The sequence below is a fragment of the Scyliorhinus torazame genome, chromosome 21 (genome assembly GCF_047496885.1).
Source record: "Scyliorhinus torazame isolate Kashiwa2021f chromosome 21, sScyTor2.1, whole genome shotgun sequence".
NCBI lineage: Eukaryota > Metazoa > Chordata > Chondrichthyes > Carcharhiniformes > Scyliorhinidae > Scyliorhinus > Scyliorhinus torazame.
Window position 1 is genome coordinate 1,849,292 of NC_092727.1, and position 23,491 is coordinate 1,872,782.

The window sequence follows — 23,491 nt, forward strand, 5'->3', positions numbered from 1 at the left end:
CAGTCCAGTGCGAAACCAGGCTGACCGCTATGACTGTGTAGTCAGTCCAGTGCGAAACCAGGCTGACCGCTATGACTGTGTAGTCAGTCCAGTGCGAAACCAGGCTGACCGCTATGACTGTGTAGTCCAGTGCGAAACCAGGCTGACCGCTATGACTGTGTAGTCAGTCCAGTGCGAAACCAGGCTGACCGCTATGACTGTGTAGTCCAGTGCGAAACCAGGCTGACCGCTATGACTGTGTAGTCAGTCCAGTGTGAAACCAGGCTGACCGCTATGACTGTGTAGTCAGTCCAGTGCGAAACCAGGCTGACCGCTATGACTGTAGTCAGTCCAGTGCGAAACCAGGCTGACCGCTATGACTGTGTAGTCAGTCCAGTGCGAAACCAGGCTGACCGCTATGACTGTGTAGTCCAGTGCGAAACCAGGCTGACCGCTATGACTGTAGTCAGTCCAGTGCGAAACCAGGCTGACCGCTATGACTGTGTAGTCAGTCCAGTGCGAAACCAGGCTGACCGCTATGACTGTGTAGTCAGTCCAGTGCGAAACCAGGCTGACCGCTATGACTGTGTAGTCAGTCCAGTGCGAAACCAGGCTGACCGCTATGACTGTAGTCAGTCCAGTGCGAAACCAGGCTGACCGCTATGACTGTGTAGTCCAGTGAGAAACCAGGCTGACCGCTATGACTGTGTAGTCAGTCCAGTGTGAAACCAGGCTGACCGCTATGACTGTGTAGTCAGTCCAGTGCAAAACCAGGCTGACCGCTATGACTGTGTAGTCAGTCCAGTGTGAAACCAGGCTGACCGCTATGACTGTGTAGTCAGTCCAGTGCGAAACCAGGCTGACCGCTATGACTGTGCAGTCAGTCCAGTGCGAAACCAGGCTGACCGCTATGACTGTGCAGTCAGTCCAGTGCGAAACCAGGCTGACCGCTATGACTGTGTAGTCAGTCCAGTGTGAAACCAGGTTGACCGCTATGACTGTGTAGTCAGTCCAGTGCGAAACCAGGCTGACCGCTATGACTGTGTAGTCCAGTGAGAAACCAGGCTGACCGCTATGACTGTGTAGTCAGTCCAGTGAGAAACCAGGCTGACCGCTATGACTGTGTTGTCCAGTGCGAAACCAGGCTGACCGCTATGACTGTGTAGTCCAGTGCGAAACCAGGCTGACCGCTATGACTGTGTAGTCAGTCCAGTGTGAAACCAGGTTGACCGCTATGACTGTGTAGTCCAGTGCGAAACCAGGCTGACCGCTATGACTGTGTAGTCAGTCCAGTGTGAAACCAGGTTGACCGCTATGACTGTGTAGTCAGTCCAGTGCGAAACCAGGCTGACCGCTATGACTGTGTAGTCCAGTGCGAAACCAGGCTGACCGCTATGACTGTGTAGTCAGTCCAGTGCGAAACCAGGCTGACCGCTATGACTGTGTAGTCCAGTGCGAAACCAGGCTGACCGCTATGACTGTGTAGTCAGTCCAGTGCGAAACCAGGCTGACCGCTATGACTGTGTAGTCCAGTGCGAAACCAGGCTGACCGCTATGACTGTGTAGTCAGTCCAGTGAGAAACCAGGCTGACCGCTATGACTGTGTAGTCCAGTGAGAAACCAGGCTGACCGCTATGACTGTGTAGTCAGTCCAGTGCGAAACCAGGCTGACCGCTATGACTGTGTAGTCAGTCCAGTGAGAAACCAGGCTGACCGCTATGACTGTGTAGTCCAGTGCGAAAACCAGGCTGACCGCTGACTGTGCAGTCCAGTGCGAAACCAGGCTGACCGCTATGACTGTGTAGTCAGTCCATTGCGAAACCAGGCTGACCGCTATGACTGTGTAGTCAGTCCAGTGCGAAACCAGGCTGACCGCTATGACTGTGTAGTCAGTCCAGTGCGAAACCAGGCTGACCGCTGACTGTGTAGACCAGTGCGAAACCAGGCTGACCGCTATGACTGTGTAGTCAGTCCAGTGCGAAACCAGGCTGACCGCTATGACTGTGTAGTCAGTCCAGTGCGAAACCAGGCTGACCGCTATGACTGTGTAGTCAGTCCAGTGCGAAACCAGGCTGACCGCTATGACTGTGTAGTCAGTCCAGTGCGAAACCAGGCTGACCGCTATGACTGTGTAGTCCAGTGCGAAACCAGGCTGACCGCTATGACTGTGTAGTCAGTCCAGTGCGAAACCAGGCTGACCGCTATGACTGTGTAGTCCAGTGCGAAACCAGGCTGACCGCTATGACTGTGTAGTCAGTCCAGTGCGAAACCAGGCTGACCGCTATGACTGTGTAGTCAGTCCAGTGCGAAACCAGGCTGACCGCTATGACTGTGTAGTCCAGTGCGAAACCAGGCTGACCGCTATGACTGTGTAGTCAGTCCAGTGCGAAACCAGGCTGACCGCTATGACTGTGTAGTCAGTCCAGTGCGAAACCAGGCTGACCGCTATGACTGTGTAGTCCAGTGCGAAACCAGGCTGACCGCTATGACTGTGTAGTCAGTCCAGTGCGAAACCAGGCTGACCGCTATGACTGTGTAGTCAGTCCAGTGCGAAACCAGGCTGACCGCTATGACTGTGTAGTCAGTCCAGTGCGAAACCAGGCTGACCGCTATGACTGTGTAGTCAGTCCAGTGCGAAACCAGGCTGACCGCTATGACTTTGTAGTCCAGTGCGAAACCAGGCTGACCGCTGTGACTGTGTAGTCAGTCCAGTGCGAAACCAGGCTGACCGCTATGACTGTGTAGTCAGTCCAGTGCGAAACCAGGCTGACCGCTATGACTGTGTAGTCAGTCCAGTGCGAAACCAGGCTGACCGCTATGACTGTGTAGTCAGTCCAGTGCGAAACCAGGCTGACCGCTATGACTGTGTAGTCAGTCCAGTGCGAAACCAGGCTGACCGCTATGACTGTGTAGTCAGTCCAGTGCGAAACCAGGCTGACCGCTATGACTGTGTAGTCAGTCCAGTGCGAAACCAGGCTGACCGCTATGACTGTGTAGTCCAGTGCGAAACCAGGCTGACCGCTATGACTGTGTAGTCAGTCCAGTGCGAAACCAGGCTGACCGCTATGACTGTGTAGTCCAGTGCGAAACCAGGCTGACCGCTATGACTGTGTAGTCAGTCCAGTGTGAAACCAGGCTGACCGCTATGACTGTGTAGTCAGTCCAGTGCGAAACCAGGCTGACCGCTATGACTGTAGTCAGTCCAGTGCGAAACCAGGCTGACCGCTATGACTGTGTAGTCAGTCCAGTGCGAAACCAGGCTGACCGCTATGACTGTGTAGTCCAGTGCGAAACCAGGCTGACCGCTATGACTGTAGTCAGTCCAGTGCGAAACCAGGCTGACCGCTATGACTGTGTAGTCAGTCCAGTGCGAAACCAGGCTGACCGCTATGACTGTGTAGTCAGTCCAGTGCGAAACCAGGCTGACCGCTATGACTGTGTAGTCAGTCCAGTGCGAAACCAGGCTGACCGCTATGACTGTAGTCAGTCCAGTGCGAAACCAGGCTGACCGCTATGACTGTGTAGTCCAGTGAGAAACCAGGCTGACCGCTATGACTGTGTAGTCAGTCCAGTGTGAAACCAGGCTGACCGCTATGACTGTGTAGTCAGTCCAGTGCGAAACCAGGCTGACCGCTATGACTGTGCAGTCAGTCCAGTGCGAAACCAGGCTGACCGCTATGACTGTGTAGTCAGTCCAGTGCGAAACCAGGCTGACCGCTATGACTGTGCAGTCAGTCCAGTGCGAAACCAGGCTGACCGCTATGACTGTGCAGTCAGTCCAGTGCGAAACCAGGCTGACCGCTATGACTGTGTAGTCAGTCCAGTGTGAAACCAGGTTGACCGCTATGACTGTGTAGTCAGTCCAGTGCGAAACCAGGCTGACCGCTATGACTGTGTAGTCCAGTGAGAAACCAGGCTGACCGCTATGACTGTGTAGTCAGTCCAGTGAGAAACCAGGCTGACCGCTATGACTGTGTTGTCCAGTGCGAAACCAGGCTGACCGCTATGACTGTGTAGTCCAGTGCGAAACCAGGCTGACCGCTATGACTGTGTAGTCAGTCCAGTGTGAAACCAGGTTGACCGCTATGACTGTGTAGTCCAGTGCGAAACCAGGCTGACCGCTATGACTGTGTAGTCAGTCCAGTGTGAAACCAGGTTGACCGCTATGACTGTGTAGTCAGTCCAGTGCGAAACCAGGCTGACCGCTATGACTGTGTAGTCCAGTGCGAAACCAGGCTGACCGCTATGACTGTGTAGTCAGTCCAGTGCGAAACCAGGCTGACCGCTATGACTGTGTAGTCCAGTGCGAAACCAGGCTGACCGCTATGACTGTGTAGTCAGTCCAGTGCGAAACCAGGCTGACCGCTATGACTGTGTAGTCCAGTGCGAAACCAGGCTGACCGCTATGACTGTGTAGTCAGTCCAGTGAGAAACCAGGCTGACCGCTATGACTGTGTAGTCCAGTGAGAAACCAGGCTGACCGCTATGACTGTGTAGTCAGTCCAGTGCGAAACCAGGCTGACCGCTATGACTGTGTAGTCAGTCCAGTGAGAAACCAGGCTGACCGCTATGACTGTGTAGTCCAGTGCGAAAACCAGGCTGACCGCTGACTGTGTAGTCCAGTGCGAAACCAGGCTGACCGCTATGACTGTGTAGTCAGTCCAGTGCGAAACCAGGCTGACCGCTATGACTGTGTAGTCAGTCCAGTGCGAAACCAGGCTGACCGCTATGACTGTGTAGTCAGTCCAGTGCGAAACCAGGCTGACCGCTGACTGTGTAGACCAGTGCGAAACCAGGCTGACCGCTATGACTGTGTAGTCAGTCCAGTGCGAAACCAGGCTGACCGCTATGACTGTGTAGTCAGTCCAGTGCGAAACCAGGCTGACCGCTATGACTGTGTAGTCAGTCCAGTGCGAAACCAGGCTGACCGCTATGACTGTGTAGTCAGTCCAGTGCGAAACCAGGCTGACCGCTATGACTGTGTAGTCAATTGCGAAACCAGGCTGACCGCTATGACTGTGTAGTCAGTCCAGTGCGAAACCAGGCTGACCGCTATGACTGTGTAGTCCAGTGCGAAACCAGGCTGACCGCTATGACTGTGTAGTCAGTCCAGTGCGAAACCAGGCTGACCGCTATGACTGTGTAGTCAGTCCAGTGCGAAACCAGGCTGACCGCTATGACTGTGTAGTCCAGTGCGAAACCAGGCTGACCGCTATGACTGTGTAGTCAGTCCAGTGCGAAACCAGGCTGACCGCTATGACTGTGTAGTCAGTCCAGTGCGAAACCAGGCTGACCGCTATGACTGTGTAGTCCAGTGCGAAACCAGGCTGACCGCTATGACTGTGTAGTCAGTCCAGTGCGAAACCAGGCTGACCGCTATGACTGTGTAGTCAGTCCAGTGCGAAACCAGGCTGACCGCTATGACTGTGTAGTCAGTCCAGTGCGAAACCAGGCTGACCGCTATGACTGTGTAGTCAGTCCAGTGCGAAACCAGGCTGACCGCTATGATTGTGTAGTCAGTCCAGTGCGAAACCAGGCTGACCGCTATGACTGTGTAGTCCAGTGCGAAACCAGGCTGACCGCTATGACTGTGTAGTCCAGTGCGAAACCAGGCTGACCGCTATGACTGTGTAGTCAGTCCAGTGCGAAACCAGGCTGACCGCTATGACTGTGTAGTCAGTCCAGTGCGAAACCAGGCTGACCGCTATGACTGTGTAGTCCAGTGCGAAACCAGGCTGACCGCTATGACTGTGTAGTCAGTCCAGTGCGAAACCAGGCTGACCGCTATGACTGTGTAGTCAGTCCAGTGCGAAACCAGGCTGACCGCTATGACTGTGTAGTCAGTCCAGTGCGAAACCAGGCTGACCGCTATGACTTTGTAGTCCAGTGCGAAACCAGGCTGACCGCTATGACTGTGTAGTCAGTCCAGTGCGAAACCAGGCTGACCGCTATGACTGTGTAGTCAGTCCAGTGCGAAACCAGGCTGACCGCTATGACTGTGTAGTCAGTCCAGTGCGAAACCAGGCTGACCGCTATGACTGTGTAGTCAGTCCAGTGCGAAACCAGGCTGACCGCTATGACTGTGTAGTCAGTCCAGTGCGAAACCAGGCTGACCGCTATGACTGTGTAGTCAGTCCAGTGCGAAACCAGGCTGACCGCTATGACTGTGTAGTCAGTCCAGTGCGAAACCAGGCTGACCGCTATGACTGTGTAGTCCAGTGCGAAACCAGGCTGACCGCTATGACTGTGTAGTCAGTCCAGTGCGAAACCAGGCTGACCGCTATGACTGTGTAGTCCAGTGCGAAACCAGGCTGACCGCTATGACTGTGTAGTCAGTCCAGTGCGAAACCAGGCTGACCGCTATGACTGTGTAGTCAGTCCAGTGCGAAACCAGGCTGACCGCTATGACTGTAGTCAGTCCAGTGCGAAACCAGGCTGACCGCTATGACTGTGTAGTCAGTCCAGTGCGAAACCAGGCTGACCGCTATGACTGTGTAGTCCAGTGCGAAACCAGGCTGACCGCTATGACTGTAGTCAGTCCAGTGCGAAACCAGGCTGACCGCTATGACTTTGTAGTCCAGTGCGAAACCAGGCTGACCGCTATGACTGTGTAGTCAGTCCAGTGCGAAACCAGGCTGACCGCTATGACTGTGTAGTCAGTCCAGTGCGAAACCAGGCTGACCGCTATGACTGTGTAGTCAGTCCAGTGCGAAACCAGGCTGACCGCTATGACTGTGTAGTCAGTCCAGTGCGAAACCAGGCTGACCGCTATGACTGTGTAGTCAGTCCAGTGCGAAACCAGGCTGACCGCTATGACTGTGTAGTCAGTCCAGTGCGAAACCAGGCTGACCGCTATGACTGTGTAGTCAGTCCAGTGCGAAACCAGGCTGACCGCTATGACTGTGTAGTCCAGTGCGAAACCAGGCTGACCGCTATGACTGTGTAGTCAGTCCAGTGCGAAACCAGGCTGACCGCTATGACTGTGTAGTCCAGTGCGAAACCAGGCTGACCGCTATGACTGTGTAGTCAGTCCAGTGCGAAACCAGGCTGACCGCTATGACTGTGTAGTCAGTCCAGTGCGAAACCAGGCTGACCGCTATGACTGTAGTCAGTCCAGTGCGAAACCAGGCTGACCGCTATGACTGTGTAGTCAGTCCAGTGCGAAACCAGGCTGACCGCTATGACTGTGTAGTCCAGTGCGAAACCAGGCTGACCGCTATGACTGTAGTCAGTCCAGTGCGAAACCAGGCTGACCGCTATGACTGTGTAGTCAGTCCAGTGCGAAACCAGGCTGACCGTTATGACTGTGTAGTCAGTCCAGTGCGAAACCAGGCTGACCGCTATGACTGTGTAGTCAGTCCAGTGCGAAACCAGGCTGACCGCTATGACTGTAGTCAGTCCAGTGCGAAACCAGGCTGACCGCTATGACTGTGTAGTCCAGTGAGAAACCAGGCTGACCGCTATGACTGTGTAGTCAGTCCAGTGTGAAACCAGGCTGACCGCTATGACTGTGTAGTCAGTCCAGTGCGAAACCAGGCTGACCGCTATGACTGTGCAGTCAGTCCAGTGCGAAACCAGGCTGACCGCTATGACTGTGTAGTCAGTCCAGTGCGAAACCAGGCTGACCGCTATGACTGTGCAGTCAGTCCAGTGCGAAACCAGGCTGACCGCTATGACTGTGCAGTCAGTCCAGTGCGAAACCAGGCTGACCGCTATGACTGTGTAGTCAGTCCAGTGCGAAACCAGGCTGACCGCTATGACTGTGTAGTCAGTCCAGTGCGAGACCAGGCTGACCGCTATGACTGTGTAGTCAGTCCAGTGCGAAACCAGGCTGACCGCTATGACTGTGTAGTCAGTCCAGTGCGAGACCAGGCTGACCGCTATGACTGTGTAGTCCAGTGCGAAACCAGGCTGACCGCTATGACTGTGTAGTCAGTCCAGTGCGAAACCAGGCTGACCGCTATGACTGTGTAGTCCAGTGCGAAACCAGGCTGACCGCTATGACTGTGTAGTCAGTCCAGTGCGAAACCAGGCTGACCGCTATGACTGTGTAGTCCAGTGCGAAACCAGGCTGACCGCTATGACTGTGTAGTCAGTCCAGTGCGAAACCAGGCTGACCGCTATGACTGTGTAGTCAGTCCAGTGCGAAACCAGGCTGACCGCTATGACTGTGTAGTCAGTCCAGTGCGAGACCAGGCTGACCGCTATGACTGTAGTCAGTCCAGTGCGAAACCAGGCTGACCGCTATGACTGTGTAGTCAGTCCAGTGCGAAACCAGGCTGACCGCTATGACTGTGTAGTCAGTCCAGTGCGAAACCAGGCTGACCGCTATGACTGTGTAGTCAGTCCAGTGCGAAACCAGGCTGACCGCTATGACTGTGTAGTCAGTCCAGTGCGAAACCAGGCTGACCGCTATGACTGTGTAGTCAGTCCAGTGCGAAACCAGGCTGACCGCTATGACTGTGTAGTCCAGTGCGAAACCAGGCTGACCGCTATGACTGTGTAGTCCAGTGCGAAACCAGGCTGACCGCTGACTGTGTAGTCAGTCCAGTGCGAAACCAGGCTGACCGCTATGACTGTGTAGTCAGTCCAGTGCGAAACCAGGCTGACCGCTATGACTGTGTAGTCCAGTGCGAAACCAGGCTGACCGCTATGACTGTGTAGTCCAGTGCGAAACCAGGCTGACCGCTATGACTGTGTAGTCAGTCCAGTGCGAAACCAGGCTGACCGCTATGACTGTGTAGTCAGTCCAGTGCGAAACCAGGCTGACCGCTATGACTGTGTAGTCCAGTGCGAAACCAGGCTGACCGCTATGACTGTGTAGTCAGTCCAGTGCGAAACCAGGCTGACCGCTATGACTGTGTAGTCAGTCCAGTGCGAAACCAGGCTGACCGCTATGACTGTGTAGTCAGTCCAGTGCGAAACCAGGCTGACCGCTATGACTTTGTAGTCCAGTGCGAAACCAGGCTGACCGCTATGACTGTGTAGTCAGTCCAGTGCGAAACCAGGCTGACCGCTATGACTGTGTAGTCAGTCCAGTGCGAAACCAGGCTGACCGCTATGACTGTGTAGTCAGTCCAGTGCGAAACCAGGCTGACCGCTATGACTGTGTAGTCAGTCCAGTGCGAAACCAGGCTGACCGCTATGACTGTGTAGTCAGTCCAGTGCGAAACCAGGCTGACCGCTATGACTTTGTAGTCCAGTGCGAAACCAGGCTGACCGCTATGACTGTGTAGTCAGTCCAGTGCGAAACCAGGCTGACCGCTATGACTGTGTAGTCAGTCCAGTGCGAAACCAGGCTGACCGCTATGACTGTGTAGTCAGTCCAGTGCGAAACCAGGCTGACCGCTATGACTGTGTAGTCAGTCCAGTGCGAAACCAGGCTGACCGCTATGACTGTGTAGTCAGTCCAGTGCGAAACCAGGCTGACCGCTATGACTGTGTAGTCAGTCCAGTGCGAAACCAGGCTGACCGCTATGACTGTGTAGTCAGTCCAGTGCGAAACCAGGCTGACCGCTATGACTGTGTAGTCCAGTGCGAAACCAGGCTGACCGCTATGACTGTGTAGTCAGTCCAGTGCGAAACCAGGCTGACCGCTATGACTGTGTAGTCCAGTGCGAAACCAGGCTGACCGCTATGACTGTGTAGTCAGTCCAGTGCGAAACCAGGCTGACCGCTATGACTGTGTAGTCAGTCCAGTGCGAAACCAGGCTGACCGCTATGACTGTAGTCAGTCCAGTGCGAAACCAGGCTGACCGCTATGACTGTGTAGTCAGTCCAGTGCGAAACCAGGCTGACCGCTATGACTGTGTAGTCCAGTGCGAAACCAGGCTGACCGCTATGACTGTAGTCAGTCCAGTGCGAAACCAGGCTGACCGCTATGACTGTGTAGTCAGTCCAGTGCGAAACCAGGCTGACCGCTATGACTGTGTAGTCAGTCCAGTGCGAAACCAGGCTGACCGCTATGACTGTGTAGTCAGTCCAGTGCGAAACCAGGCTGACCGCTATGACTGTAGTCAGTCCAGTGCGAAACCAGGCTGACCGCTATGACTGTGTAGTCCAGTGAGAAACCAGGCTGACCGCTATGACTGTGTAGTCAGTCCAGTGCGAAACCAGGCTGACCGCTATGACTGTGCAGTCAGTCCAGTGCGAAACCAGGCTGACCGCTATGACTGTGTAGTCAGTCCAGTGCGAAACCAGGCTGACCGCTATGACTGTGCAGTCAGTCCAGTGCGAAACCAGGCTGACCGCTATGACTGTGCAGTCAGTCCAGTGCGAAACCAGGCTGACCGCTATGACTGTGCAGTCAGTCCAGTGCGAAACCAGGCTGACCGCTATGACTGTGTAGTCAGTCCAGTGCGAAACCAGGCTGACCGCTATGACTGTGTAGTCAGTCCAGTGCGAGACCAGGCTGACCGCTATGACTGTGTAGTCAGTCCAGTGCGAAACCAGGCTGACCGCTATGACTGTGTAGTCAGTCCAGTGCGAGACCAGGCTGACCGCTATGACTGTGTAGTCCAGTGCGAAACCAGGCTGACCGCTATGACTGTGTAGTCAGTCCAGTGCGAAACCAGGCTGACCGCTATGACTGTGTAGTCAGTCCAGTGCGAAACCAGGCTGACCGCTATGACTGTGTAGTCCAGTGCGAAACCAGGCTGACCGCTATGACTGTGTAGTCAGTCCAGTGCGAAACCAGGCTGACCGCTATGACTGTGTAGTCCAGTGCGAAACCAGGCTGACCGCTATGACTGTGTAGTCAGTCCAGTGCGAAACCAGGCTGACCGCTATGACTGTGTAGTCAGTCCAGTGCAAAACCAGGCTGACCGCTATGACTGTGTAGTCAGTCCAGTGCGAGACCAGGCTGACCGCTATGACTGTAGTCAGTCCAGTGCGAAACCAGGCTGACCGCTATGACTGTGTAATCAGTCCAGTGTGAAACCAGGCTGACCGCTATGACTGTGTAGTCAGTCCAGTGCGAAACCAGGCTGACCGCTATGACTGTGTAGTCAGTCCAGTGCGAAACCGGGCTGACCGCTATGACTGTGTAGTCAGTCCAGTGCGAAACCAGGCTGACCGCTATGACTGTGTAGTCAGTCCAGTGCGAAACCAGGCTGACCGCTATGACTGTGTAGTCCAGTGCGAAACCAGGCTGACCGCTATGACTGTGTAGTCCAGTGCGAAACCAGGCTGACCGCTGACTGTGTAGTCAGTCCAGTGCGAAACCAGGCTGACCGCTATGACTGTGTAGTCAGTCCAGTGCGAGACCAGGCTGACCGCTATGACTGTGTAGTCAGTCCAGTGCGAAACCAGGCTGACCGCTATGACTGTGTAGTCAGTCCAGTGCGAGACCAGGCTGACCGCTATGACTGTGTAGTCCAGTGCGAAACCAGGCTGACCGCTATGACTGTGTAGTCAGTCCAGTGCGAAACCAGGCTGACCGCTATGACTGTGTAGTCAGTCCAGTGCGAAACCAGGCTGACCGCTATGACTGTGTAGTCCAGTGCGAAACCAGGCTGACCGCTATGACTGTGTAGTCAGTCCAGTGCGAAACCAGGCTGACCGCTATGACTGTGTAGTCCAGTGCGAAACCAGGCTGACCGCTATGACTGTGTAGTCAGTCCAGTGCGAAACCAGGCTGACCGCTATGACTGTGTAGTCAGTCCAGTGCAAAACCAGGCTGACCGCTATGACTGTGTAGTCAGTCCAGTGCGAGACCAGGCTGACCGCTATGACTGTAGTCAGTCCAGTGCGAAACCAGGCTGACCGCTATGACTGTGTAATCAGTCCAGTGTGAAACCAGGCTGACCGCTATGACTGTGTAGTCAGTCCAGTGCGAAACCAGGCTGACCGCTATGACTGTGTAGTCAGTCCAGTGCGAAACCAGGCTGACCGCTATGACTGTGTAGTCAGTCCAGTGCGAAACCAGGCTGACCGCTATGACTGTGTAGTCCAGTGCGAAACCAGGCTGACCGCTATGACTGTGTAGTCCAGTGCGAAACCAGGCTGACCGCTGACTGTGTAGTCAGTCCAGTGCGAAACCAGGCTGACCGCTATGACTGTGTAGTCAGTCCAGTGCGAGACCAGGCTGACCGCTATGACTGTGTAGTCAGTCCAGTGCGAAACCAGGCTGACCGCTATGACTGTGTAGTCAGTCCAGTGCGAGACCAGGCTGACCGCTATGACTGTGTAGTCCAGTGCGAAACCAGGCTGACCGCTATGACTGTGTAGTCAGTCCAGTGCGAAACCAGGCTGACCGCTATGACTGTGTAGTCAGTCCAGTGCGAAACCAGGCTGACCGCTATGACTGTGTAGTCCAGTGCGAAACCAGGCTGACCGCTATGACTGTGTAGTCAGTCCAGTGCGAAACCAGGCTGACCGCTATGACTGTGTAGTCCAGTGCGAAACCAGGCTGACCGCTATGACTGTGTAGTCAGTCCAGTGCGAAACCAGGCTGACCGCTATGACTGTGTAGTCAGTCCAGTGCGAAACCAGGCTGACCGCTATGACTGTGTAGTCAGTCCAGTGCGAGACCAGGCTGACCGCTATGACTGTAGTCAGTCCAGTGCGAAACCAGGCTGACCGCTATGACTGTGTAGTCAGTCCAGTGCGAAACCAGGCTGACCGCTATGACTGTGTAGTCAGTCCAGTGCGAAACCAGGCTGACCGCTATGACTGTGTAGTCAGTCCAGTGCGAAACCAGGCTGACCGCTATGACTGTGTAGTCAGTCCAGTGCGAAACCAGGCTGACCGCTATGACTGTGTAGTCAGTCCAGTGCGAAACCAGGCTGACCGCTATGACTGTGTAGTCAGTCCAGTGCGAAACCAGGCTGACCGCTATGACTGTGTAGTCAGTCCAGTGCGAAACCAGGCTGACCGCTATGACTGTGTAGTCAGTCCAGTGCGAAACCAGGCTGACCGCGTGCCCACAATCGAGCAGCAGTACACTGGGTGGGATTCTCTCAGCCCGACCGGAGAATCCCCGCGAGCGGCGCGAATCGCGCCATGCCGCTGGCCGCAGAGCGGAGAATCGGCGCCGGCGTGGTTGGCGCAGCTCCGGCCGGGGGCCGCTCTACACTGCTGGCCCGGGATGGGCCGAGTCCCGCCGGCGCCGTCCACACCTGCTCTCAGCCGGCGGGAACTCGGCGTGGAAGGGTCGGGGGGGCGGCCTGTGGGGTGGGGAGGGGGGGTGTGACCCCGGGGGAGGCCTCCGATGTGGCCTGGCCTGCGATCGGGAACCACCGGTCGGCGGGCCGGCCTCTCTGGCTGGGGGCCTCCTTTCCTCCGCGTCGGCCCCTGTAGTCCTGCGCCATGCTGCGTCGGGGCCGGCACGTTGAAGGGAGCCACTGCGCATGTGCGCGTTGGCGCCAGTGCCACTGTGCATGCGTGGATCCCGCGATGCCCAGTTCACGCCCGGATCAGCAGCTGGAGCGGCGAGAACCGCTCCAGTGCCGTGCTGGCCCCCTGTAGTGGCCAAAATTGCTGATCCTGAGGCCGTGTCAACACCGTCAAGAAACGCCAACACTTAGCCTCAGGCTCACAGAATCCTGCCCTCTGTATAACGTTTTTATAAATACTTTTACATTAGTCATTTCAATGTGATACAAACAATCATTGTGATCAAGAGACAATTCTCTGGTTTCTCACTTACTGCCTGCTGCTGCTCAGATATCTCAGTGTCGTAATCACTCAGCAGTAACATTGCAACATTCCTCATTTCCTCATCCACTACCTCTGTCAGCATTTCTTCCTGTAGGATTTCCTGGAGCAACGCCTCACTTACAGCTTCTTTCACCTATCAGGTTAAAAACACAATTATAAATTCTTAGGAACACCCCAGAACAGATTTACACAGTGAACAAGGAATCAAGCTACTCAGAAATGGAGTCATAGTGTTTCAAAGAGCTTCAATACGATGATATACTGTGAAGTGCAGTGGCTATTATTCTGTAGGAAGACTCTGTAGCCATTCTGCATCCGCGACATCCCCGCAGGCTGCAATGTATGAACAGACAGTTCTACTGTTTGAGAATTTTGGGTGGAGGAAGGAGGCGAAGGAGAATTCCTCCTCCTGCAAACAGTGCCAGGAAATGTTTCAGTATCAGCCTTGGTAACCTTCTCACCACTGAAGCAGAGGTGACTGGCTCGAGCTCCAGTCTGGAGACATGAGCATGTACACCACTGAAATATCCATATACCAAATATCAGGGTCTTTCAAAGTGCAGGTCGCGACCCACAGGTGTCGGGAGGGTGGCAGAGCGATCGGTCACGGTGTTCCCGGGGTTGTCCCGGGAGAAGTGCCCAATGGCCATTACTGACATTTAAATTGAGAATGGCGGCCACTACCAGCTTTTAAATATGAATTAAATAGGCTGTGTGCTGTCTTCCAACCATAAGCGGCAGCAGCGAGCAAGTCACGTGCTCTGCATGTACACTTGACATCAAGCACCCTGTACATACGTGCTTTTGGTGTCAAATCACGGAGAGCTTCTTCCATTTTCTACCTGCTGGCAAGCAAGGCAAGACTGTGAAAGGTGGATTCTTTTATTACAAGGAATAAACGACCAGACACAAATAGGCAGAGTACCTACAGGCCAGGTTCTCACACCTGAATCTGCTGGAGAGCATCGTGGGAGAGTTTGAGGCAGGACAAGGCAGTGCTAGTGTTAGCTCTGTACAGAGCCCCAGGGCCTCTGGTGAACAGCCTGCAGCTGAGGAGAAACTTAACTCAGGAACAAAACAGAGATGATTTATTGAAATTAAAAATGAAAATCGCTTATTGTCACAAGTAGGCTTCAAATGAAGTTACTGTGAAAAGCCCCTAGTTGCCACATTCCGGCGCCTGTTCGGGGAGGCTGGTACAGGAATTGAACCGTGCTGCTGGCCTGCCTTGGTCTGCTTTCAAAGCCAGCGATTTAGCCCTGTGCTAAACAGCCCCAACAGTGAAACATATTGAGGTATGGTTTGTCAGATGTGCCAATGCAGATAAAGATGTAGAGTCTGTGTGTAATACGCAGGGAAGTACTTGCAAAAGAGAGGCAATTTCAGATTTTGAAAGTGAAGTGGTGGGTGAAAAATTATTTTTTGAGGTTGTGTCCCCAGAGTCAGTTATTAATTTACAGCTGACTCCAAATGAAAAGTCTAAGCTGCTGTAACTGACCTGTGACACACAATAAAAACACAGCAAACGCCATGTGACTGTCAGCATTCTGGAGTAGCATCTCCCAGGAGTATCCAATGCTGAGTAAAAGAAGCATTTTGTTGCTACAGCCCTTCCCAAAGACATCCCGAAAGACATGCTTGAATTGGACATTGTGAATTCTCCTTCTGTATACCCGAACAGGCGCGGTGGCGACTAGGGGATTTTCACAGTAACTTCATTGCAGTGATAATATAAGCCTACTTGTGACACTAATAAAGATTATTATTATTATTCATGGCGGCCTACAAGGTTGGATTTTCCGTTCCCACAGAGATGAAGACGGCACAAAGGAACTGGCTGAACTCTGATATGCGCATTGCTCTCTCCTCCTTTGGACTTGATTGGAATGAGCTTGTGAGGATCAAGCAGGTTCCCCTTTCACATTAAAGAGAAGCAAACGTGGTGTGTGTCGTTAAGGTCAGCCAGCGTGGGTCGCGTTGGCAAGGTTGGGGGAAAAAGTTTGCCATAGTGTGTGGAATCTCACCAGAATTTGGCAAAGTGTCAGTCTCAGACTAAAACTGGTGTGTAGTTCTCCACTTGCACAGATCTCTTTTCTCTCCGGATCTCAAACCGTGACATAAGGTTGGTGAGGCATGGGTATTTAGTGAGGGGGGATCATGTGGTGGGGACGCCCGTTAATTCTCAAACTGATTCAAATCTATTTAAATGAGGTTCCCGCCCGACGAGGGGAGAGAAAAATTGTGGAAACGTGTTCTCTCTGGAGAGAATTGTTTTTCCCAATTCTATCCGTTATTTCGGCCTGTGTCGCCGTTCTCTCGGACAGTGATCACGGCTGAAAATCGCACCCAGTAAGTATATATGGTGCAATATTGATGGGGTGCTGCATTGCTGGTGGTGCCGTGCTTTGGATGGGAGGCAATCCCATGACATTATGTGAAAAACAACAAGGAGTTCTGGCCAATATTGCTCTCTCCTGCAGCATTGTCTCATTGTTTGTGAAACCATGCTCTGTGCAAATTGGCTGCTGCATTTCCCGCTATTGGAAAAGCGATTGCACTTCATTAGCTCGAAAGTGTTTTGGGATATATAACTGTAGAGCAATTGTCCATATTGAACAGGCTCATGAACCATGGTGATGCTTAATAAAGCTGATCCTGGGATAATGCCCAAAGTTTGCTGCTACCTTTACTACAGTTTAACATACACACTGAATGTGCATGGGGGAAATATCCCAAGTATTATTGTGACAGCGTCATAAAAGCGAGACCAAACATGTTGCTTGGCTGTCAATGATTCTTATACACCATCATTCAGGACAAATCAAGGTATCATTGTGAGATGAATTTCAATTTAAACAGGAAATGTAATAATCTCTAACAACGTTATTCAGTGATACCCACAAGCTGTGCCACCATTGGCTCAGTCGTCTCCGCCATTACTTCCGTCAGAGATTCGGTGATGGCTGCGGTGGTCAGGTGATTGCTGACCAGCTCCTCAACAACCGTTCGGATCAATCCCAAGGTCAGCTCACTGACTATCTCCTCCAGGAGGGTGTCTAATACTGACAGAGCTGGTTGCTGCTTCAATACATCCAGTTTAACTATCTGTCTGAAAGATACAAGTATTTATCATTGAATTTATCATAGAATTTACAGTGCAGAAGGAGGCCATTCGGCCCATCGAGTCTGCACCGGCTCTTGGAAAGAGCACCCTACCCAAGGTCAACACCTCCACCCTATCCCCATAACCCAGTAGCCCCACCCAACACTAAGGGCAATTGTGGACACTGAGGGCAATTTATCATGGCCAATCCACCTAGCCTGCACATCTTTGGACTGTGGGAGGAAACCGGAGCACCCGGAGGAAACCCACGCACACACGGGGAGGATGTGCAGACTCCGCATAGACAGTGACCCAAGCCGGAATCGAACCTAGGACCCTGGAGCTGTGAAGCAATTGTGCTACCCACAAGGCTACCGTGCTGCCCACAAGTAGCAGCTTGTGAAATTATACCAGGACACCACAGCAGCAGGAGATAATAAGAGATGAATGGTCATGTGAGGGATTCGTCTATCCAGAGATTTATATCAGCTACAATGTGAGGGGAACAGTATTCAAGGAGACGCCCCGACACCTTTTCAAGGCAGTTTGGCTTTTTTAAACAGCTTTGCCAGCATTGACCACTCACTGAAAATAAAGAGAATTATCCATGAAACCTGTTCCAGGAAGTCATGGCCAATGTTCCACAGGAGTCTGTGTGCCCCTTGGCAGGTCGAGGCAAAGATGTTTAATAAACCTGTTGGACTTTAACCTGTAAGACTTCTTGCTATGTTTAATAAAGACATGCTGAACCGTGGGATATACATTATCTCCAAGAGAAATTGATTCCTTTTACACAGTTTTCATTTGATAAATCAAAGCTGTTCTATGCGCTAAAAAAAAACATTTCTCATCATTTGAATTAAGCAATAGAAAAGCAAAGTGGAAATTTCACGCTAAAATAATTGAATGATCAGACATTTGAAACAAGTGACTTCAATTGTACAATCTCCACATAAGCTTAGGTTTATGGAATAAAGCGTTTTAACATGTATTTTAATAGCACTGTAATACAGTCAAACACCCCCCGGTTGCACAGAGTCATAGAGGTTTACAGCATGAACACAGGCCCTTCGGCCCAACCTACCCCCGCCGCCCAGTTTTTACCAGGAGTATTATTAAACAAAAATTGACAGCACGTCACAAAAGGAAATATGAGGCCAGGTGATCAGACGCTTGGTCAAAGAGGTCGGTTTAAAGCAGCATTTTAAAGGAGGGAAGTGGGATAGGGAGTTATAGAGATTTAGGGCGGGAGATCCAGAGCTTTGGGCCAAGACACTTGAAGACATGGCTGCCAGTGGTGGAGCAATTAAAATTGATGATGTTCAAGACCCAGAATTGGGGAATCACAGATATCTCAGAGGGTTATAAGACTGAAGGTTAGAAAAAAATGGAGAGCAGCAAGGACAGGAAAGGATATGGAAACGGGCGGCACAGTGGCACCGTGGTTAGCACTGCTGCCTCATGGCACCGTGGTTAGCACTGCTGCCCCATGGCACCGTGGTTAGCACTGCTGCCCCATGGCACCGCGGTTAGCACTGCTGCCTCATGGCACCGTGGTTAGCACTGCTGCCCCATGGCACCGTGGTTAGCACTGCTGCCCCATGGCACCGCGGTTAGCACTGCTGCCTCATGGCACCGTGGTTAGCACTGCTGCCTCATGGCACCGTGGTTAGCACTGCTGCCCCATGGCACCGTGGTTAGCACTGCTGCCCCATGGCACCGCGGTTAGCACTGCTGCCTCATGGCACCGTGGTTAGCACTGCTGCCCCATGGCACCGCGGTTAGCACTGCTGCCCCATGGCACCGTGGTTAGCACTGCTGCCTCATGGCACCGTGGTTAGCACTGCTGCCCCATGGCACCGCGGTTAGCACTGCTGCCTCATGGCACCGTGGTTAGCACTGCTGCCCCATGGCACCATGGTTAGCACTGCTGCCCCATGGCACCATGGTTAGCACTGCTGCCTCATGGCGCAGTGGTTAGCACTGCTGCCCCATGGCGTAGTGGTTAGCACTGCTGCCCCATGGCACCGTGGTTAGCACTGCTGCCCCATGGCACCGTGGTTAGCACTGCTGCCTCATGGCACCGTGGTTAGCACTGCTGCCTCATGGCACCGTGGTTAGCACTGCTGCCCCATGGCGTAGTGGTTAGCACTGCTGCCCCATGGCACCGCGGTTAGCACTGCTGCCCCATGGCGTAGTGGTTAGCACTGCTGCCCCATGGCGCAGTGGTTAGCACTGCTGCCCCATGGCACTGTGGTTAGCACTGCTGCCCCATGGTTAGCACTGCTGCCTCATGGCACCATGGTTAGCACTCTGCCTCGTGGCACCGTGGTTAGCACTGCTGCCCCATGGCGTAGTGGTTAGCACTGCTGCCCCATGGCGTAGTGGTTAGCACTGCTGCCTCAAGGCGCAGTGGTTAGCACTGCTGCCCCATGGCGTAGTGGTTAGCACTGCTGCCTCAAGGCGCAGTGGTTAGCACTGCTGCCCCATGGCGTAGTGGTTAGCACTGCTGCCCCATGGCGTAGTGGTTAGCACTGCTGCCTCAAGGCGCAGTGGTTAGCACTGCTGGCTCGTGGCACCGTGGTTAGCACCGTGGTTAGCACTGCTGCCCCATGGCACCGTGGTTAGCACTGCTGCCCCATGGCACCGTGGTTAGCACTGCTACCTCATGGCACCGTGGTTAGCACTGCTGCCCCATGGCGTAGTGGTTAGCACTGCTGCCCCATGGCACCGCGGTTAGCACTGCTGCCCCATGGCGTAGTGGTTAGCACTGCTGCCCCATGGCGCAGTGGTTAGCACTGCTGCCCCATGGCACCTTGGTTAGCACTGCTGCCCCATGGTTAGCACTGCTGCCTCATGGCACCATGGTTAGCACTCTGCCTCGTGGCACCGTGGTTAGCACTGCTGCCCCATGGCGTAGTGGTTAGCACTGCTGCCCCATGGCGTAGTGGTTAGCACTGCTGCCTCAAGGCGCAGTGGTTAGCACTGCTGCCCCATGGCGTAGTGGTTAGCACTGCTGCCTCAAGGCGCAGTGGTTAGCACTGCTGCCCCATGGCGTAGTGGTTAGCACTGCTGCCCCATGGCGTAGTGGTTAGCACTGCTGCCTCAAGGCGCAGTGGTTAGCACTGCTGGCTCGTGGCACCGTGGTTAGCACCGTGGTTAGCACTGCTGCCTCATGGCGCAGTGGTTAGCACTGCTGCCTCACGGCACCGAGGACCCGGGTTCGATCCCGGCTCTGGGTCACTGTCCGTGTGGAGTTTGCACATTCTCCCCGTGTCTGCGTGGGTCTCATCCCCACAACCCAAAGATGTTCAGCGTAGGTGGATTGGCCTCGCTAAAGTGTCCCTTAATTTGAAAAAAAAAAATGAATTCTGTGCTCTAAATTTATATTTAAAAAAAGGATCTGGAAACAATGGTGGGAATTTCAAAATCTAAGTGCTCGACCAATACCTGAGCAGACTCACTTCAGGATGGGCCAGTTTAGCTCAGTTGGCTAGACAGCTGGTTCGTGATCCAGAACAAGGCCAACAGCGGGGGTGCAATTCCCGTACAGGCGGAGGTTAGTCATGAGGATCCCGTCATCGCAACCTGGGCCCCCGCCTGAGGTGTGGTGATCCTCCAGTTAAATCACCACTAATCAGCTCTCCCCCTCATAGGGGAAGGCAGCCTCAGGTCACCTGGGTTATGGTGACTTTACTTTAAGACTCACTTCACACATGTGCAGAATCAATAGTTTAGGCACAGCCCAGCCCCTCCCCCCAGAGTCTAACGAATTCTGGCTCCAGAGGAGTGTGGAGACCCTGGAAGAGGAAGCATCACTTCAATTTGCTCTGGATTCAGGCACAGTTGCCTAGTCTGGAATTATGGGGGTGATTCTCCGAGTCCTGCGCCGGGCCGGAGAATTGGCGCAACCGCACCACGACGCCGGCGTGAGATTCTCTGAGGTGCGAAGAATCGGCGGCATTTGCGCCAGCGCGACGCCGGCCGCGGGCCTCTGGAATCAGCGGGATTGCCGATTCTCCGGCCCGGATGGGCCGAGCGGCCGCACGGATACGACAGAGTCCCGCCGGCGCCATTCACCCCTGGTCACTGCTGGCGGGAACTCTGCGCGAACGGGCGGGGGGGGGGGGGGGGGCCTGTGGGGTGGGAGGGGAGTGTGGCTCCGTCCCCGTGGGGGCCTCCGATGGGGTCTGGCCCGCGATCGGGGCCCACCGATCGGCGGGCCGGCGTCTCCCCCTCCGCCCTGAACACCGACGCCATGTTGAGGCGGGGCCGGCGCACTGAAGGCCCCAGTACAGGCGCAGCTGGCGCGGCCCAACTGCACATGCGCGGGTTGGCGCGGTGCCCATTTGGTTCCAGGAAAGGAGGCTGGAGCGGCGTGAACCACTCCAGCGCTGTGCTGGCCCCCTGTGGGGGCCAGAATCGGTCGTCCCCGTGCCAGTTTCGCGCCGCCGTGAAACGCGACGGCGCAAACACTTGGGCTCCATTTGGGAGAATCGCCCTCATATTCTACATAGAAATCTGGTAAATTCACCAGTTTGCTGGCAAGCATTCGCGTTGTGAGAGTTTACAGATTAAAGTTGGGATAGTTTGAGGTGTCAACTCAGCAGTAGAACTCTCTTCTGAGTCAATAGAGTGTGGATTCTAGTCCCACTCGAGATTCCACCCAGGCTGAAGCTTCAATGCAGTGCTGATGGTTCCTGTATTGTAACAGGTGCTGGCTTTTAGCTAAGGTGTTAAAGTTAACGTCTCGTCTCCCATCTAACTTGGTTGTAAGATGCCAAGACGCGACTTGGTGTCCTGACTAATGTTTAGTGCACAATCAACAATGCTGAAACAGGTAATCTGCCCATTATCTTATTTGTGTGTTTTTGGGGCCTTCCTGTACTCAGGTATGTTTCCTGCCTCACAAAAAGGTTATTTCAATGGCAGTGAGGTGCTCTAGGCTATCCTGAGGTCACGAACGGCACTAAGTAAATGCAAGTCTTTCTTCTTTTCATTATACTTACTGTAGGTTACTCTTGCTGTGGAAATTCTTCTTTGTTGGTAAATACAAAGGATGCTGAAAAAGAAAATACATTTAATTCCAAACAGCAGCTTTTACAATACCCAGTGTTGTGAATCAAAATGCAGCTTCTGTAAGTAAGCACTCATTTTTTTTTTAGAAATTTAGAGTACCCAATTCATTTTTTCCAATGAACAAAGAACAAAAAACAAAGAAAAGTCCAGCACAGGCCCTTCGGCCCTCCAAGCCTGTGCCGACCATGCTGCCCGACTAAACTACAATCTTCTACACTTCCTGGGTCCGTATCCCTCTATTCCCATCCTATTCATGTATTTGTCAAGATGCCCCTTAAATGTCACTATCGTCCCTGCTTCCACCACCTCCTCCAGCAGCGAGTTCCAGGCACCCACTACCCTCTGTGTAAAAAAAGTTGCCTCGTACATCTCCTCTAAACACTGCCCCATGCACCTTAAACCTATGCCCCCTAGTAATTGACCCCTCTACCCTGGGAAAAGCCTCTGACTATCCACTCTGTCTATGCCCCTCATAATTTTGTAGACCTCTATTAGGTCACCCCTCAACCTCCGTCGTTCCAGTGAGAACAAACCGAGTTTATTCAACCGCTCCTCATAGCTAATGCCCTTCATACCAGGCAACATCCTGGTAAATCTCTTCTGCACCCTCTCTAAAACTTCCACATCCTTCTGGTAGCGTGGCGACCAGAATTGAACACTATACTCCAAGTGTGGCCTAACTAAGGTTCTATACAGCTGCAACATGACTTGCCAATTCTTATACTCAATGCCCCGGCCAATGAAGGCAAGCATGCCAAAAAGAACAAAAGAACAAAAGAAATGTACAGCACAGGAACAGGCCCTTCGGCCCTCCAAGCCCGCGCCGACCATACTGCCCGACTAAACTACAATCTTCTACACTTCCTGGGTCCGTATCCTTCTATTCCCATCCTATTCATATATTTGTCAAGATGCCCCTTAAATGTCCCTATCGTCCCTGCTTCCACTACCTCCTCCGGTAGCGAGTTCCAGGCACCCACTACCCTCTGCGTAAAAAACTTGCCTCGTACATCTACTCTAAACCTTGCCCCTCTCACCTTAAACCTATGCCCCCTAGTAATTGACCCCTCTACCCTGGGGAAAAGCCTCTGACTATCCACTCTGTCTATGCCCCTCATAATTTTGTAGACCTCTATCAGGTCGCCCCTCAACCTCCTTCGTTCCAGAGAGAACAAACCGAGTTTATTCAATCGCTCCTCATAGCTTATGCCCTCCATACCAGGCAACATTCTGGTAAATCTCTTCTGCACCCTCTCTAAAGCCTCCACATCCTTCTGGTAGTGTGGCGACCAGAATTGAACACTATACTCCAAGTGTGGCCTAACTAAGGTTCTATACAGCTGCAACATGACTTGCCAATTCTTATACTCAATGCCCCGTCCAATGAAGGCAAGCATGCCGTATGCCTTCTTGACTACCTTCTCCACCTGTGTTGCCCCTTTCAATGACCTGTGGACCTGTACTCCTAGATCTCTTTGACTTTCAATACTCTTGAGGGTTCTACCATTCACTGTATATTCCCTACCTGCATTAGCCCTTCCAAAATGCATTACCTCACATTTGTCCGGATTAAACTCCATCTGCCATCTCTCCGCCCAAGTCTCCAGACAATCTAAATCCTGCTGTATCCTCAGACAGTCCTCATCGCTATCCGCAATTCCACCAACCTTT

General features: G+C 53.2%; 1 protein-coding gene across 3 annotated transcripts in view; it reads right to left on the reverse strand.

Annotated features, from left to right (window-relative positions):
• Positions 1-23,491, reverse strand: part of LOC140398096 (uncharacterized) — a 75,285-nt gene that overhangs the window by 24,797 nt on the left and 26,997 nt on the right. For all 3 annotated transcript variants that reach the window (XM_072486334.1, XM_072486333.1, XM_072486335.1), the window contains exons 8-10: positions 21,751-21,803; positions 16,540-16,747; positions 13,628-13,771 (exon numbers count right to left, since the gene is read on the reverse strand). In XM_072486334.1, the coding sequence (XP_072342435.1) occupies positions 13,628-13,771; positions 16,540-16,747; positions 21,751-21,803 (405 nt within the window). The remainder of the gene's footprint in view (positions 1-13,627; positions 13,772-16,539; positions 16,748-21,750; positions 21,804-23,491) is intronic.